The sequence below is a fragment of the Canis lupus genome, chromosome 8 (assembly GCF_003254725.2).
Source record: "Canis lupus dingo isolate Sandy chromosome 8, ASM325472v2, whole genome shotgun sequence".
Lineage (NCBI taxonomy): Eukaryota > Metazoa > Chordata > Mammalia > Carnivora > Canidae > Canis > Canis lupus.
In genome coordinates this window covers 2,101,380-2,119,241 of record NC_064250.1, presented here as the reverse complement: position 1 = coordinate 2,119,241, position 17,862 = coordinate 2,101,380, and the positions used below count along the sequence as shown (strand labels likewise).

Here is a 17,862-nt window from a genome sequence, read left to right as displayed (position 1 = left end):
CCTGCCCCCGCCTCCAGGTGGGGCACCGAGTAGGTCTTCATTTATGAGAGCGGGTGACTGTCCAATCAGGGGAAGGGCTCCCCTCTCCCCCCACAGAAAAGCGATGGCCATATGGCAGCTTCCAGTTTATCTGGTTCTTTCCTGGAGCTGTCTAAACAATTCAAATGTTTGTACTGGCTTTAAAATTCTGTTCGTGTGTTGCCTTTATATTGGGCCATTTCAGTTTCTGGCATTGTTAATAAGAGGGAAATCCAAGCTGTGAAACCATCAGTAGGTGAAACAGATGGGCAAGGATGGCTCAGGGTCTTGGAGCCCTGGCCCTAGGGGCTGGGACATTCATTCAGGAAAAGCCTGCAGAGCACCTGCCAGGTGTGGGGTCTGCAGTGGGCACAGGGTGTTGGAATAACTAACACAGCCCCTGGCTGTGGGGGCTCATGGTCCAAAACCCAGCACAGGGCAGTCATGAGCATCAGATGGCTATACAGCTCCAGAACCATCGCTTCTGCCCTGGGGAAGGGGCAGGGGACCAACTTCAAGTGAGGTGTATGAGCTGGTCTTGATGGTCAAGCAGGAGTTTGCCAGGGGAGGAAGGGCTTGGCAAGCAGAGAGAACAGTTTGTGCAAAGGCACAAAGTTAGGTCAGGTCCAGGTGGTTTTAGAAAATGGGATCCTTCGTGGACGGTGCTCGTGAGAGGAGGGGCTGGTGCTACCCACCCCCCAGCACCTTTATCCGGCACCTACAGGTGCCATGTGCCAAGTGTTGTGCTCAGGTTTTGGGAATGTAGACAGAGGCCACGGGCCCTGTTTCTTCAAGGGGCGTTTATCAGGCAGGATAGGCTACAAAAACAAACAACTCCAAGAGGTTTGCAACAGCAGATTTATTTATAGCTCCTTCATGGTCTGGTGGCTGAGTGCTGGTCTCCACACCCTGGCATTTCTCAGCCTTGGCGCCGTGGACAATGTAGGCTGGATAGTCCTTTGTTTCAGGGGGCGTGCACTGTAGGGCCTCCACGCTCCAGATGCCAGTAGCACTTCCCTTGTGTAACAATCAAAGATGTCTTCAGGTGTTGCTCACTGTCCCCTGGAAGCCAAAGTGCACCCCCGTTGAGAATGACCACTGGCTGAGGCCCTCTTCACGGTTTCCTTCTGGACCGGCTTTGGGCGGACCCTCTGTCCTCATATTCCCACAATGGCTGGTGTCCTGGAGGACTGGCTGCGGATTTGGGTGCCGGCAGCTGAGAACTTCTCCTTGGAAATGACCTGGGTCACTTCTGTGCACATCTTACTGGTCAAACCAAGTCTACCCTCACCAGGCCAGGCTTAACCTGGCCGGAGGTCGGGGGGGTGGGGAGTACCCAGCAGAACCGCAGGGCTTGGTGGCCGCTGTTCATGTCTACCACGGTGCTCTTACCCTAGTAGGGGTCAGTGACATGGAGCCAGGCAACCTGTCTATCTGTACTCGGTGCTGGGGTTCAGGCTGGGGGGGGTGCTTGAGGAGGTTGGGAGCCAAGGAAGGGTCTTGGGAGCTAACCTTGAGTGTGGGTTAGGTGGTGGCATTGGGGTGGCGCTCCAGGCAATGGGACGTGTGTCTGTCTGCGTCCATGGATGAGGGAGGAGGCCCAGCTGCCTATTCAGGGAACCCCAAGTTCCCAGGAGCCCTCCAAGGACCTGCCCTCTGCCGGGTGGTGAGAGACCAGAGGCAGGAGATAAGGACCTTTCCTGCAGGTCTTGTGGGTGCTAAAGGGGCTCCTCAAATCTGGCAGTTAACAAACTGTGCTACAAATGGCTTGGACGAGCACATGTCTGATTTTCCACTCACATAATTACACACTTCCCATCCTTAAGTGGTGTTCAGCTCTGGGTCCAGGTGCCGTGTCTTTCTCCTCCCCTGTTGGTGGGAAGGAGCCTGTGTTTGATTCCTTCTGCTGCGAAATTGCTCCAAGGGGGTCTCCCTCTGCAGCTGGGCTGCCCTGTGGGCCCCTTTCAGTGGCGGCTGGATGTCTGTGGCCAGCCCTCAGCTGTGTCTGGGCTGGAGGCAGGTGACCGTGGCCTTGTAGATGGCAAGAAAGCAGTTCTTGATCAACCCCAGAGCCCCCTTGTTTTTCAGGCTTAATTTGATTGCTGCTTGCTCTCTCAGTGCCTGCAGTTCTCCCAGCGGCCACCGGATTTTTTTCTCTCCCCCTCCGTCACAGGGGACCTGTGTGTCTCAGTGTCATCCTCTCTCCTTGCTGATTCCCCATTTCACCTGCTTTGCTTGTCCTCAGGTCTGACGCCTGCCTCAGCAGGTCCTGTTGGGCCAGAAGGGTCACACACCCATGTAGCAGATGTGGAAGCAGAGACCCCGGCCTGTGCCTGCAGCTGGTTTCCACAGGGCCCTGCTCTGAGGCAGGCCTGCCACTAGTGCGGATGCAGGGGTCGTTGTCCCGTGTGGGCCTTCCTGATGCCCTGTGCAGTGGCCACGCCTCAGGCCTTGAATGGCCTCCTTGTGGCGTGGGCTCGTGGACGCATCTCCCTCTGGGTGCTCTGCCACCCTGGCTTCTGGGACCTTCTGCTTTTGATCCTACTCCTCAGAATCCTTTGTTGTCTGCTGTCCTCCCACACCGGGTCATCTTCAGGAAGTGGCAGCCGCTGTCACTTAGAGCGCCTCTTGTAGTAAGCATGACCGCGGCTTCAGTGAATTTCTGCAGCTGAGAGTCCAGGGAGGATGGGATATAGGCCAGTGCGATCGAGGTCTCGAGCCTCCAGCAGGAGCATTTCTCCTGGCGTGGCTTCCTCCTAAGTCTGGCCACAGAGAGGTCACCGAGTGCTGACCACTCCTGGCCATGCCCTTTGTGCTGTGGGCAGTCCCCTGGGACCTATCCTGGCCCCATGCCCACCCTGCTTCCAGGTGAGGTGCCAGGCACATGCACCCTGGAGAGGATGCAGCCCTCCAGTTGTTTGCTTGCCCATCAGAATCACATGGGATCCAGGAGGCACAGTTCTGGAAGGCGGGGAGACAGTACAAAACAAAGTGACAGAAGCCCACATTCCCATCCTGCGTGGTGGGTTCTGGGGTCCTTCTCACTTGAGGTGGGGAGACCGAGGGCAGCCCTGGTGGCCCAGTGGTTTAGTACCGCCTTCAGCCCAGGGTGTGATCCTGGAGACCCGGGATTGAGTCCCACGTCGGGCTCCCTGCATGGAGCCTGTTTCTCCCTCTGTGTCTCTGCCTCTCTCTTTCTCTCTTTCTCATGAATAAATAAATAAAATCTATAAAAAAAAAAAAAAGAGAGAGAAAGATGGGGAGACCGAGGCACAAGACCAAGGTACAAGGTAGAATGGGGTCTGGTTCCGTGGTCTCGTCTTAGGAACATACCCGCCTTTTCCACTTTCACCTGTTTCCCGATTGCATTTTCCTAGCCCTGAGCTGTCTGCTGGGCCCCGTCCTGGGGTTCTGACCCCCTCCTGGGACAGTCCCAGTCCAGAAGATGGAAGAGTTCACCCTCTTGGTGCAGTGTGCAATCCGTCCCCTGGCGGTGCTGGCTGGGGCCTCGGCCTGCTGCACCCACACTGTGAGCATCGCGGCTGCTCTGGTTCCCCCATGTTTACTCCAGTCCCCAAGACCTGGGAGGGCTGCCCCTGCATGACCCCCTGCAGCCCCCATGTGGTCTTGCTGCTCCTTCTTCCCACCCCTGGCTGCTCCTGAGCAGCAGCTGGGGGCTCGTCAGAGCCTGAATCCCCCAGGCTCTGACCCAGGCCTCCTGAATCAGAGTCTTCAGGACCAGACCTTGAATGGGTATTTTTGGCAAGCTCTGGTGGTGATTCTTAGTCATCCATCCACTGGCCCACAGGGTAAAGGCCAGGCCACGCTGTGACATTCCGGGGCCTCTGGGGCTTCCCTCGTCTTCTCTCCACTTCTCATTACCCTTTCCCACTCCTTTCAGTGCCTTTTGGGAAGGGGCACTCCTCATGTGGTTCCTCTTTCACCTCTCCTCCGGAGAGTCTGGAGTTTCCCTTCATGGAAATGGCTGATGCCACCTCCTCCCTGAAGCCTTCTCTGATTGCTCTCCCCCTGCCCTGAAAGGATAGCTTGCCTTGTAAATGAGCATCTTAAATTCCTCAAGGCTGAGCTCTCCTTGGACTTCTGGTGAAGAGGGGTCCTTTTATAAAATAGATCTTCCCTTCACAGCTACCCAGCTTTTGGAAAAACAGGTATATATTTATCAGCCATGGGGTAGCTCTGTGTCCAGAACTTATTAATCTGGGGATCCCCAGGTGGCTCAGTGGTTTAGCACCTGCCTTCAGCCCAGGGCGTGATCCTGGAGCCTGCTTCTCCCTCTGCCTGTGTCTCTGTCTCTTTCTCTCTGTGTCTCTCATGAATAAATAAATAAAATCTTAAAAAGAACTTATTAATTGATATTTATCGAAAAAGCAACAACTTTAGAGCCTGTGCAAGTTTTCTCCAGGTCCAGGTTTTAAATAAACTTTTTAAATTATTTAACTTTTATTGTTACTTTTTCCTGTCGTTTTGACACTAATATCTATGCTTATCGTAGAAAACTAGAAAATACCAGGAAACATGAAGGACAGAAGCCACCCCTGTGTTTCCTGCGCAGCCACAGTTGACAGTGGGGTGCATTCCCTCCCGATCTGTTTGCAGATCCTTGGGTATCTAAGTGTGTTTCGAATTGGGACTCGAATGCTCCCTCTCGGGCAGTCCGCTGGCCCCAGAGTGCGCATTGTTTCAGCTCCTCTTTGAGCAGAACTTTCCTGATGAATCCTGAACTCCTCTGTTCATGTTACTGACTGACTGATTGATTCATGCCATTTTCAGGGATTTATCTTATGCTGAGCACTGGGAATGCTGGCAGCCTCTGTGTTACCTGTTACTTAAAAGATCCTTCAGAAAGCACACTCCTAGTTTGGAGCTCATGTTGGGTGCACAGGGTGCAGCAGTCAGGCATGAGGGTGCACAGCAAGCAAGAAGTCTGCTCACCCCACCCTCCAGCTGCCCTTGCCCTTGACCAGAGGCCACCCGACCACCATTTTCTTTCATTCTTTGTTGCAGCACTTTCCGGTTCGTTCTGTGTGCGTGCAGGCACATGTTCTCGTGCTGGATGTTGTTTTTAACCCAGGCCGGTGCAGGCAGCACACAGCTTTGCACCTTGCGTTTTCACGTAGGGGTTGTCTCGGTGATAAAGCCTTCAGGGCACAGGGAGGGCTTCTTCGGTCTTTTTACTTACGGCCTAGTATTTCTCTGACCATGTGTGGGTTGTTCGTGGGGTATTTGAGACAGTGTGGCAGTTCACAGCCTGAAACACCACACGTGCAAGGACGCCTGGGGGGTGGGACGGTGGCGTGGGGTTTTCAGGAGGAATAGTTAATCACTTGACGGCGAGTCCTCTGGCTTATCCTCTCCTCCCTCCCCTTTGGTGTCATGAGCCAGTTTCTGGACTTTGGGAATTTTAGGAACCTGCTGCTTGGGAAGTGAGAGCTGTTGGTACGTTGGTCCCACAGGAATTTCCGAGGAAGGAGTGATCCCTGGCACTTATGTTCTGCTTTGCTGAGTGGGTGCAGGGGTGTGCGTGGGGTTTCTCCACCATGGGGCATCTGCCTGCCCCTCCCCCCCGCCATGCCTCCCCTGCTGGGTCTGCTGGTTAACCCCTGGGCATGGGGCAGCCCAGCTGCTGAGCCGAGCCGGCACCCACACTTCCTGAGCTTGCCCAGCCTCTGAGGATGACCCGTTACTGGCCCTTCCTGCTGGGGGCAGAGAGCAACCAGTGCACCTTAGCTGCCTTGGCTGTGGGGGTGCCCGCTGTGTGGCCCAATGCCGGCTGGAAGGGGAGCCCCTGTCCTTTCTGCCAGAGTCGGGATTTATCCCGTTCTCGGAGCTCTGAGCTGCAGAGGAACTGGTCTGGCTTCTGGGAGCTCATTCCCACTTAAGCTTTTCAGCCTGCCTGTTCTCGAGATGATTTTTTTTTTAATGTTCCGGGTCTCTTGGGTTTTCCCAGTTAGAGTCCTGTTTGTATTTTAAGGCAGGGGGAGGACAAGCTGACCGGTGGTGTCAGATGCAGGCGGATTGTTGGCAGGCTTCAGGAGGTGAGCGCCACACGCTGGGATGGTCTGGGGGGTGGGGTAGGGGGGGTGCTATGAGGATTATCTCAATGGGAAAACCCAGGGCCTGGCCTTGGCCCAGCAGAGGCCCTTTCCGCTTGGTGGGGGTCTCATCCCCAGGCACCCTCTGTCTGCTTGTTGCCACCCATCCTTCCCGTGGTGCGGCCCCTATCTCATCCTCTGGGGCTTCCCGGGGGCGGGGGGGGGGGTGCGGGGGTGGCGCTGCTCCCTGAGCTGTTCAGGATTTCTGTCCCAGAGCAGGGGCCGGGCACAGGGGGGAGTCACTCTGACCCTGACCTGGCTGGTCTCAGTCACGAGTCAAGTGGCCATGGGCCAGTTACTGTCAGCGATGCTCACGTGGAGCAGGGCAGTCTGGGAAGGCCGCGGCTCTGAGGTGTCCCTGCTAGGGGTGCCCAGTCTCTTCCCTCATGAGGTCACAGAAGCAAACGGATATTAGCTGCATTTGTTCTGGAACTGTAGAGAAGCTGAGTGATGGTGGGGATCGCTGTGGTTTTCAGATTGGGTTCCTTGGGGCCCGGGGTTGTGTCAAGGTGTTGGGGGTTGAGTGGCAGGCTGGCTCAGCATACCCCACAGTGCAAATTGGTGGGCCCTCCTTGACCTCTGTCTTCCTGTCTCATCTAGTAGCTTACTTTTGAGGTTCCACTGGGTGCCCGGCTCTTAGAAGGTGTTGGGAAACACCTGAATGGGCTAACCAACCAGTGTATAGTTGGTAGGTGTCACCCCTGCTGTGTCGTGTAAGGGGATGGTGATGGTGCATCTTCATCGCTGCCGAGAGGTTTCCCAGGTGGCTTTGTGCCCATCTCCCCCCCAGACCCTGAGCCCCTCCAGGGCCTGAGCCATGGCTGTTGGGTGTGTTGGGCCAGGCTGAACTCAGTGTTTCTATATTTACATTAAGGGAGTGTCTGTGTGCCAGGCAGGCTCCAGAAGTAGGCACATGGTACACACAGCCGTTCCATCTGCCGTAGTCTCTGCCCTAATTTCCAGCTCCTCCTGGTCACAGTCTCCTCTGAGCATCTGTGGGTGCCCAGCCTTTCTTCCCAGGAAGACACACATGGGCATGGCCATTGGTGTGCCACCTGCACTCCACACACACCCCTGTGCCTTTCCCAGTGTCCTGCTCCAAGACTGGAATGAAGGCCTGGGATGGTGGGGGCCCAGGTTCTCGGGAGTGTTCTGGCTCTGGGTAGGTGGGTGGGGCAAGGGCATCCTGGGTCAGGGGGAAGGCTTCCTGGGAGAGCTGAGCTGCATCCTAAAGGCTGGGATGGAAAGTGTGGACCAAGGCTTGGAGAAGTGGCACAGCCCCATGTGCACAGATGCTGGGGATAGGGTAGACAAAAGTGGGTGACCCTCAGAGACCCTGACCCTGTCTGTAGTGGGGTGAGGTGAGTCAGGGCATGTGTGTGGGAGAACAGTGGACGTGGGGTTGTGGGTGCGAGATGCAAGGGGCAGGGTCCAGGCTTGCAGGAATATTGGAGAGGCCTGTGATGTTTGAGTTACTGTCAGAGGATGTCCATGATGTGTCCATGGGGGCTAGAGATGGCCAAGATGGGAGAGTGGATGGGCTGAGACAGACCTGGGAGGCTAGGCCAAGGTGTTAGGCCAGATATGGGAGGAAATGGGGAGCCATGGAGGTGGTTGAGTCAAAGAGGGAAGGTCAGGCTTTGGGTGGTAAATATGGTGGAGGGGAGCATGCCAGGGTGATCCAGGCTGGAGCTGCGCCCACGAAGGGCTGGTCCTGTGGTTGGAGAGGGAAACGGCTGGTCTCTCTTCAGAAGGTGGCCTTGAGGACTGGCTAGGAGTTCACACACCTTCCCTTTGCTAACAGGGCTGTTCTGGGGAGCATGCCTGACAACAGTCGCAGGCTCTCCCCACCTCCTGCCTTCAGGAGGCTGTAGTGAGTGTTCTGTAGCGAGGATGCTTCCTGGCTGCCTGATTAACCTTTATTTTCTTTTTCTCTCCACAGGAAGCGAGGGATAGAAGTGGTGCAGGTGAGTACGAACAACACCCTCACCAGTTTTCAAATGGGTGGGCCTTTTAGGGCTCCCCTTTCCTCTTCTCCCTCGAGTCTGGGCGCTTGAGCACCTTCACCTCCTTCTCATGTTTAACTTCTCCTCGTGTGGAGTCTCCGTGGTTTCTGCTCTGGCAGGACTTGTGGTTGGTGGTCTCTGGGGTTTATGGAGCTAGGGTGGCTTCATCCGTGGAAGGAGCTGGGGGTGGGGGGGGCAGGTACAGGAGCATAGCCATCCAGCCAGGCATCTGTGGTCCGTTGCCTCCATGGTTTATTTGCCCCTACCCTCTGTCTCTGCTGAGGGAGCACAAGCCTTGGCTGCTCCACTCTCTGGGGTTGAGCTCTCTCCTATCAGACCATTCTTGTGAGTGGCATCATCTCTCCTTCCCTTCTCCCCCTCACCCCTAGGTCACGTGCATCCTCTCCCTGTTGTCAGTTGACCACACCTGATTTTCCCTATGGGCCCCTGGCTCCTGGAGGGTAGGCTGAGTCAGTGCACATGGGGGCGGGGGGTCCTGACCCCTGTGCTTCCTCACCCTGGGGCAGACTTGGGTCAGGTGCTCATTGGCTGGAGAAGGAAGGATGGATAGAGAGAGAAGCCCTCCTGGGGCCTGGGGTGGGCTCTGTGGCCCTGAAAGAGATGTGCACATCCTGACAGCAACCCTGGGGGTGGTTGGTGGGGTGGGACTGGGTGTCTGTTTGGAAGCCTTGGTGGAGGGTTGCTGAATTAATGCTTCTTCTGGTCTTTCTCTGGTAGCAGATTGAACTTGTGACCTGGAGGCTGAGGTTTGTTTGAGGGGAGGAGGTAGTTTCTGAAAGCCCCTCCTCGGCTGTGGATTTTTCATCCAGGCTCATTTTGATTCTACAAAGTTGCGTGATCTGCACAGAGTCTTTCTGTGGACCTTAGTTTGTTAGACGTTAAAAGGGAGAAGTCAGAATTCAGGAATGGCTAAGAAGTGTGCTATCGGGGCCATTTTGGTTGATTGGTAGTGACTGCCTGGAGGATTCTGAATCTGTGGGTAGCTGAGGGCAGGAGTTGAGTCATGGTGCGTCTCAGGTCCAGCAGTGGGCAGGTGAGTGGCAGTTGTACCCTTGTCATGCTGGGGCTTAGTGTCTCGGATCAATCCTGTTCCACGATGCTTTGGCTTATTTTGGTCTCTTAGTCCTTACCTGTGGTTACCTTGGAAGTACCCGGATCCTTTGTGGTTGCTGCTGTACAACCCGCCCTCCCACCCCAGACCTGGCCTCGCAGTTGGAGCATGAGTTGGAGGTTACTGTAAGAGTGGCCAAGTGCTTTAAGCTACAGCGCTTGTCAGGGCTTACGAAGAAATTTCTGTGGGGAACACAGTTTGTAGAGGAAGTGAATTCGTGTGCTCACCAGCAAACATGTTAACTTAAAAAGGGAAGACATGTGCCCTTCCCCCGGTACCTGATTCCCGTCCTGGAAGACCCCAGACTAACACAGTATGATGCCCCTACCCCTGCCCCAGGAGGGAGGGGCAGGGAGAGGAGAGGGCCACGGACCTTCAGGATGTACAGCCAGCCTGGGGTGTAGGCTAGCTTGGGGGAGGCAGTGTGTTTGCTTTACGTGGCTTCCTGGGAAGATTAGACTTAAACCTTTGATCCCCTTAGTCTGAGGTGGAATGGGAGACTTGGAGCCATTGTTCTAGAATGTGAGGGGCAGAGGAAGAGTTGCAGAAATTTCCTTAATGTGTCTGCTGTTCACTTTGGTGATGACTTTGGGGAGGAAGTGGTGGTTGGAGACCAGAGAAAAACCAAACTGAACGCTTTCCACACCAGTATCTAAAAATAAAACTCACCGTGACGCCTCTCTGTGCACCTCCTCCTGGCACCCTGGAGTGTTTGGAGAACTTGAAATATCAAGATGCAGAGAGAGTCTTTGCAAAAATTGGAAGCCAAGACACTTGGCTGTTTTTTCAGAATCAGCCAGGCTTTTGTGGGCCAGATCTCTGGGCGGGTGGGCCGCTGGATGCAGGGGTGGCTGCTTGCCAGACACGAGGTGCAGTGACTGGAGGGAGGAGAGTAAGCATGCTGGCGGCCCACACCTGGCATTTCTTGTGTCCACGGCCCCAGTGGCATTGTCCCTCTTTGTGCAGCCACCCCAGTGATGGGAGTAGTGTTTTCATGCCTATTTTAGAGATGAGGAATGGAGGTTTAGGATGTTCCTTGGGGAACTCGGCTGGTAAGTGGTAGACTCGGGGTTTGATGGGTTGGTTAGTCTCAAGAGTCCATGGTTTTTCTGCTAACTGGGGCTCCTCTGCATGTTAGTGGACTGCTCCATTTACTAAATGTTTCCAGGGCTGTGATCACCTGGGCTTCAGCTACATTTTTTTTTAATTTATGTATTTATCTTAGAGAGAGAGAGCGAGCGCGCGCGCTCATACTCATGAGAATGAGTGAGAGGAGGGGTCTTCAAGCAGAGTCCATGGTGGGGCTCAATCTCGGACCGGGAGATCCTGACCTGAATTGAAACCAGGAGTGGGACATTCAGCCAACCCAGTAAGCCACCCAGGTGACCCTGGTTCTGGCTATGATTTAAAACAAAAGAAACCAGGGCCCAGGGTCAGGAACCAAGACTGTGAAGTGCTGGTGAGATCCTGCAATGTCCTCCATCAGGGGGGTTATTTTTCTTCCTGCTATTTAATGGCAGTAGTGACAACATGAGTGTTAACATTTATTAGGGACTGTGGTGTACTGGGCACTGATGCCGTTTACCTGAAAGAAAGCATCTGTGGGTAACCTCTCCAAGGTAGGGTGGGAACACATTTAAGAAAGCAAATCTTACAGGTCCTCGGCTCCTTCATGTGCTCATTGCCACAGCACATCTGCTTGGGAGGGAGCTTATAAACCCTCCTTCCTGGCATCCTTTTCATGTTCGTCCCCATCCCATCTCTACGGAGTCAGTGCATATAGCAGTAAGGGTCAGGATCACCTGAGCTCACCTTTCTGGCTGCGTGACCTTGGGGCCAGTTCCTAACCACCCAGAGCCTCAGTCTCCCCATCTGTGAAATGGGGATAATAGTCATCCCTGTTCCTAGGGATCACATGAGACCTAATTGAGTTAATTGGGTAAAGCAGTTGGCACCATGCCTAGTACATGGGAAACTCATTATTTACATTGTCCAAGACAAATGTGACCCTGGGGCATAAAACCTGCCTAGGCCTTGCCGCTGGTCATCGTGATCCTGCGGCAGGTAAGGTTTCTCCAGTTCTTCTCTTGCTACAAAATTGCAAGAAGATCTGATTGGGTTTTCAGCTGATAGGACACTAAAAATGACTGTTTTTGTAAAAGAGTTACAACTGCTGTAATTTTTGGCCTATTTTAAAGGAATTCAGAGAATTTGCTATGTAAATCCCTTTCCATCTTTTTGTTTGAAGAAATGGTTTCAGCACTTGCATCTATAAAAATTGAAAAATACAATTGACAATAAGCTCTGCCTTCATCTGTTGGATATATGAAATGCTTTTGAAAAATTCCCATTTGTCTCTTCTGAGATGTATTTCTAATAAGGTTTAATGTCTTATGTTTATTCCTTGTACAATTTGTAATGGTTCTGTCACAGGGATCAGTTATGTACTAACAGTAATTGTAATAATAATTCAGTCCAGAAGAAAATTTCTGACAGAGCTTGACGGTCACATGAAATAAAAATAATTAAAACATTTATATATTTACTTATTTATAGCATCATAGAGTGATCAGTAAAAGGCCTTTCAACATGAAATACACTGAGGGATGTGGGTTGGAAACTGGAGTTTGAGGAGGCAAAAGGAACTTTTCTAAATTCCCAGGTGTTTAGGAAGAACCGGATTCTGTAACTTTTGGATGGATGTTGGTGGATCTCAAATTGAGATGGTATTTAGATTCCATTGGGTCCATTTAAAAGTGGAACAGTAACAGTTTTATTTTGAAATGTTAATATTTACAATATGTTGGAAATTACATCCTCTACAAGTATTTAAATTAAGATGAGAAATTTTAGATGTTAACTTGCAAATGTACAAATAGATACACAGTTTTAAACATTTATTCTGGGGGCTTTCGTTTGAAGGCCACTGTTTTAGAACATTACCCCATTGACTTCTCAGAACTGGGCTCTGAGGCAGGTACGGTCTCGGAGGGGGCAGTGGCCTGGCTCCCAGGCCATCCAGAGCATCCCACCCCAGGGCTGGGCCACTCAGACCCTGGGGCCTGTGTGTCTACAGAGAACCAGAAAGGTCGTGGCAGTAGGCCTGTCCATAGGCTGACTAGCCTTCCCTAACCTGGGTCTGTTGGGCCTGGTCATGCTCTAATGGAAAACCTGCTGTTCTCTCTCTGCTCATGTCGTGTGAGGAGATGAGGCCCCTTGTGGCCAGCAGATGTAGGTTGGGAAGACTGGGCTGTCCCCGCAGCAGCACTCAGCAGATCTTTCCTAGGGGCCTGCTGTGACCAGGCCACAGGTGTGGGGGGCTCACATGGGCTACGGCCGGGTGCCTTCCACTGTCTGAAGGCTGCAGCCAGAGGCCAAAGTTGGCTGGGATCACTGACCCAGGCATGGAAGAGATGATTATGTCAGGAAGGCTTCCCAGAGGAGGGAGGGGTAAGCCTGGCTTGTGGCTACAAGCCTTGTCCATCTGACAGAGCCTAGCCAAAGGCAGGTTCAAGCTCACAGTCCCAACCAGGGCTTCACCTGCTCCCCAGGTCATTGTGCTCCTGCTCCTGCAACACAAATGTGCTAGAAATGACCAAGTGCCAACCACAGCATAGCCATCTCTGTCCCTCCACCCAGTGAGTCTTTATTGGGAGAAAACATTTTTTGGCCACTTGAGTCCTCTGTGGCCTAGGCGGTGTGGGGTGTGGGGCTGGAGCTGGGGTTCTGCTGAGGGCCGAGCAGGAAGCTCGCATCAGCCCTGCAGGATGGTGTCACCTGGGGAGCATTTTCCCCTGTGACCTGATCTGTGAGGAGGGCTTGGAAGAGAAGCCTGGGAGGTTCTCCATCCCTGGACCCCACCACCGCTTTCTAGGGCAGCCCTGAATACGATGGGAGAAGACCAGGAAAGAACAACACATCTGTTTGCCTGTCCCCTCCATCCAGCCCCAGCATCCTGCCCCTGCCTCACTCATTCTGGGGCTTTCACCAGGTGTTTGCAGAGCGCAGAGGGAGAAAAAGAGGTCCAGTTGTAGTCGAGGGGGCTGGAGTTGTATTTTAAAATGCAGAGGACCAAGCCAGAAGTATTGGAAATACAGCCACCCAGCAGAGATCCACTGTCTTGCTTCCAAGTTTCTTGAGAATTCAGACATGACAGAAGCCTGTCTCTGGAGCAGCCACCGTTTCTTCCAGGCAAGCCGTTTGGGCAAGGAGGTCGCATGGCTGACCACCAAGCAGAAGGTGAAACCCTGAGATACATATGGATAGAGCCAGAGGATGCGTGCTGGGCTTCTGGGGAGGAGCTGCAGTGGGGACTGTCCTCAAGCTCGTGGGGAAGCCCTGAGGTGCCTGGGGGCCTACGAGGACACAGGAGGGGACATTTGTGTGTGGGGTGGGGTAGGTAGAGGGTGAGGAAGGCCTTGTAGGGAAGCTGATGCTCCTTGATACAGGACATACTAGGCCCAGGTTTGGATGGGGCGTGAGGGATTTGAATGTCATTGTAGACAGGCAGCATGTGTGAGCAAGGACTGAGAAGCTGGGCAAGGTGGTCTGTTGACTGCGTGGTTAGGAAGCACTGGGGCCTTGGCTCTGATGGAGTTGGCAAGTGGCCAGGCCAGAGAGGGCAGCAGCCTGTGAGCTGTTGATGGGGCATTGGTTTGGTGGCCATCAAAAGCTTCTCTGTGGAAGAGGCGTGGGCCCCACTGAGAGGCCAGCAGAAGATCCCACTGGAGGGCACATGGGGAACAGATACATAAGGCTAGACCAGAGGGTAGAGAGCTGGGTCTTCTGGAAGGAGCCTGGGGCCGTGGCCTGGGGTGGTGATTGGCAGGGGTGGTGGTGCGGATGGGGTCTGGCTGGAATGAATGCCGTAGTGGAAGGCAGGGTGAGACACATGGTAGGGCGCAGGTGGATGTGGCAGGTGAGGGAGAGGGAGGGATCACTTCCCACACTTCTCACTTATTTTGGCCATGCAGCAGGGTCCAGGGGTGCAGGAAGAGGAGCAGGGGGGAGGAAGAGCTGGCTGCTTCACGCAGGTGCGTTGAATCCAAGCAACATGAGTTCAGTAGTGGGCTTCCTCACCAAAAGCCAGAGAGCCTGGTGGCTGAGTCGTGTGCTGCTTTCCAAGGCTTACGTGTGATGAATCCTAGGTTGGGTTTTAAAACAATGTATTTGTTATTTGAACCACTAAAGTATTAGTGGTTCAAAATTGTTTTAAAAGGTACATGGTTAAATCTTTCCAATGACAAATCCCCAGCTGGGTTCCCTCTGCCATCAAGCCTGTCTCAGTGCCCTCCCTAGATTTTATTTCCAGGTGATTGGGGCCCAGGAGGGTGGACTCCGGTGAACCTTGTGCCTTTCATCTGCTTCCTCTGCTGGTGCTTCAGAGCCCAGTGTAAGGGGCTGCAGGAATGTAGGTTGCCTGACACCCCTGCAGCTGGAAGAGCCCATGGCAATTTGCCAGCCGCCTCCTCATGGGCAATGGCTTCTGAAGGCTACTAGGGTGTGGTCTGACCCTGACCTTTGCCAGCAGATCCTGGCACCTCCAGGGAGGGTGGCCGTGGGACTGGGAAATTGTGTGGAACATTTCCCCGGTCATTTGGGTCCATTCTACAGATTGTTCCTGACTCTGCCTGACCTTCCCGTGGAGCCCAGAGACCTAGGTTTGCGTTCCCATTAGTCTGTTTTCTTATGATGTGATGCCACTTTCACCATCTTTAAAATGAAAGGATGTTTACCATATGGGACTTAAGACACCTGATACGAGCTTAAGGAATACGGGTTTATTGTTGCTCATCCTTTGTTATGAACAGCATGGTTTATGGCAGAAGGTGGGTGGGGTTCAGCTATGAGTGGCATAGTGCTGCTTTGAAAAATTTGTCTGGTGTAAAGAATGTGGTCTGGGGACGCCTGGGGGACTCAGTTAAGCTTCTGACTCTTGGTTTCAGCTCACGTCGTGATCTCAGGGTCTAAGATCGAGCCCCACGTCGGGCTCCACACTCAGCATGGAGAATGCTTGAGATTCTCCCTCTCCCTTTGTCCCTGCCCACTCACTCACGCTCACTCTCTCTCTCAAATAAATAAATATTAAAAAAAAAATGTAATGTTTGCCACACTCCACCCAAGTTACACTTTCTGGTTTCTTTTTTTTTTTTTTTTTAATTTTAATTTATTTATTTATGATAGTCACAGAGAGAGAGAGGCAGAGACACAGGCAGAGGGAGAAGCAGGCTCCATGCACTGGGAGCCCGATGTGGGATTCGATCCTGGGTCTCCAGGATCGCGCCCTGGGCCAAAGGCAGGCGCTAAACTGCTGCGCCACCCAGGGATCCCTCACTTTCTGGGTTCTAACTGTTGTGGATTTTAGCTGAATTCCTTTTTTATTTATTAATTTTTTTTAAAAGTAGGCTCCAGCCGGGTGTGGAGCCTAATGCGGGGCTGGAACTGCCGACCCCAAGACCCAAGACCTGAGCTGAGTTCAAGAGTTGGACACTCAACCGACTGAGCCACCTGGGCATCCCCTTATTCCTTTTTTAAAGATAGATTTTGTTTTTTACCATTCGAAATGCAGGTGTTTGCATTTCTTTTTTTCAAGACCTTGAAGATTATTTTCATTCTGAGTTGTTTACTTAGGGTATACACCAAATTGAGTCAGACGTATTTATGTGAAAGCGTCATCAGGGTATTTTTTCCGATCATGTCACCATGGGGCGGAGGGCGTCCTATAGCTCAGGGTTTGCCCCCATCACGTTGTTAGTAGCCATTCAGAAGAGCCGGCCTCTGGGAGGACAACGTGGGAAATGCTCAGGAGGTGCTGAGTGCTACCGTGTATGTGCTGAGTGGTTTCCGTCCTGTCAGGATTATTTTTATTCTCGAGCTCCTTAGGCTCACTGTTGCAAACAGAGACTGCCTCTGGCGTCGGGGCAGTCCTGTGTGGCCTCAGAGGCCCGCAAGTCTCCGTTTTGGGGTGTTCTTTCTCCAGCCTTTGACTAAGTAAGCTTGAGCTTGTCCTAGAAGCAGGAAGCAGCCCTGCCAGGGAGCCGGGTGCCCGTGCATCCTGCTGGGACCATGTGTCCTGGTGGTTCAGGCCTGCCCGCACCCCTGCCCGCCGAGGCGGGCCCTGGTGCCCTGTTTCTCTCCTTGTGCTTCGTGGAAGAGCAAGGAGATGCAAGGTGGGGGATGGGAAGGGGCAGGCAGGGCACCTGGAAGAGCCAAAAGCTGAGTCTGCCCCAAGAGCCACTGCCTGTCTTGAGGTGCCCCTGGGCTCTGCTACTCAGCGTGTGGCCCAGAGCCCCCACTGCTGAGTGATCGAGTTGAGGACCGGGCTGTCCACATGGGACGGGGCGGGCCCGGAGCGTCTGTGTTTGTTAACAAGACCTACCAGAAATAAAATTCTTGGTTATTCTTTCCTCATTAAGTAATATGTGCTCAGTTTTGAAGTCTTGGGAGAGAAAGACAGGCTTAAAAATGAAAGCCCAAGGGCACCTGGTGGCTCAGTCAGTTAAACGTCTGACTCTTGGTTTCAGCTCAGGTGGTCTCAGGGTAGTGAGATCGAGTCCCGTATCGGGCTGTGTGCAGAGCACAGAGTCTGTTTGAGACTCTCTCCCTCTGCCCCTCCCCCTGCTCCTGCTCGCCCTCATGCTCTCTCCCTCTCTCTCTCTCTCTCAAATCTTTTCTAAAAATATGAAAGCCTGGAGATAATCATTGAAAATTATTTTTATTCTTCTTCATACCTTTTCCTAAAATATGCTATTTGTTACCTTTCATGTGAATCCAGATTGGGCTTCTCTGCGTCTGTAGGTTCTGTGACCTGTGTTTGGGGGGTAGACAAGCATGTGCTGGTGCTGCTTCATCACCTCGGAACTGACCATTCTGGGGGTGGTGTTAGTTTTCCACTGTCAGGCCGCCCCCAGCATCTGTAACCGTTTCTCCATCCCAGAGCCTTGGGTTCTTGTGGTTTCTGGTTTGCTGCTCTGAACATGCTGCCATGGGTGTCTCTTTGCATCCCAGGTTCTGTCTTGGGGTCACCTTCTAGAAGGGACATTACCAAATCTAAGGCATTAAGATCTTATGGTGTCTGGAGCCCTGTGGCTTGTAGACCGTGTGTGGCTCTGTGCTGCTCCCCACAGTGAGGACCCGGTGGTGGTTTACTGCAGCGTCCCCTTGCCTAGCCCTGTGCTGGGGTGGGGGGTGGAGGGACGAGCAGCCTTGTCACACTGCTCGAGGTTACAAGGACCACGCCCTGCACTGTACTGGCCTCTGGCCTCTGGGAGGTGAGGGAGGACGGTGCTGGGACAGGTTCTGGAGGCCCCTGGGCCTGGGGTGAGGGGACAGCCATTAGAAACCCAGGTTGTGGTTGGATTTGATTGGGTCCCGAGTGACTGTTCCTGGTGGGCACCTCCTGAAGAGGGGTCGCTATAATGGGGTGGGGCTACTGATCAGAGCAGATGTGAGCACAGGCTTGCTGTAGTTTGGGGTCTTTTGTAAGCACTTTCCTGTGTTAACTCACTGAAATCCCACAACAATGAGGGACTGTCGGTACTATTATCAATGCTATTGGATGGATAAACGTGTTATCCCCACTGTACAGATGAGG

At 53.2% G+C, this 17,862-nt stretch overlaps 1 protein-coding gene across 5 annotated transcripts in view; it reads left to right on the top strand.

The window, feature by feature from the left end:
• The window catches only part of ITPK1 (inositol-tetrakisphosphate 1-kinase), a 180,785-nt gene that overhangs the window by 29,713 nt on the left and 133,210 nt on the right, over positions 1 to 17,862 (top strand). For all 5 annotated transcript variants that reach the window (XR_004818218.2, XR_004818215.2, XM_035720055.2 and 2 more), the window contains exon 3: positions 8,074 to 8,098. Coding sequence is in view for 3 of the 5 variants with exons in the window: in XM_035720055.2 (XP_035575948.1) it covers positions 8,074 to 8,098 (25 nt within the window). In the remaining 2 variants the exon portion in view is untranslated. The remainder of the gene's footprint in view (positions 1 to 8,073; positions 8,099 to 17,862) is intronic.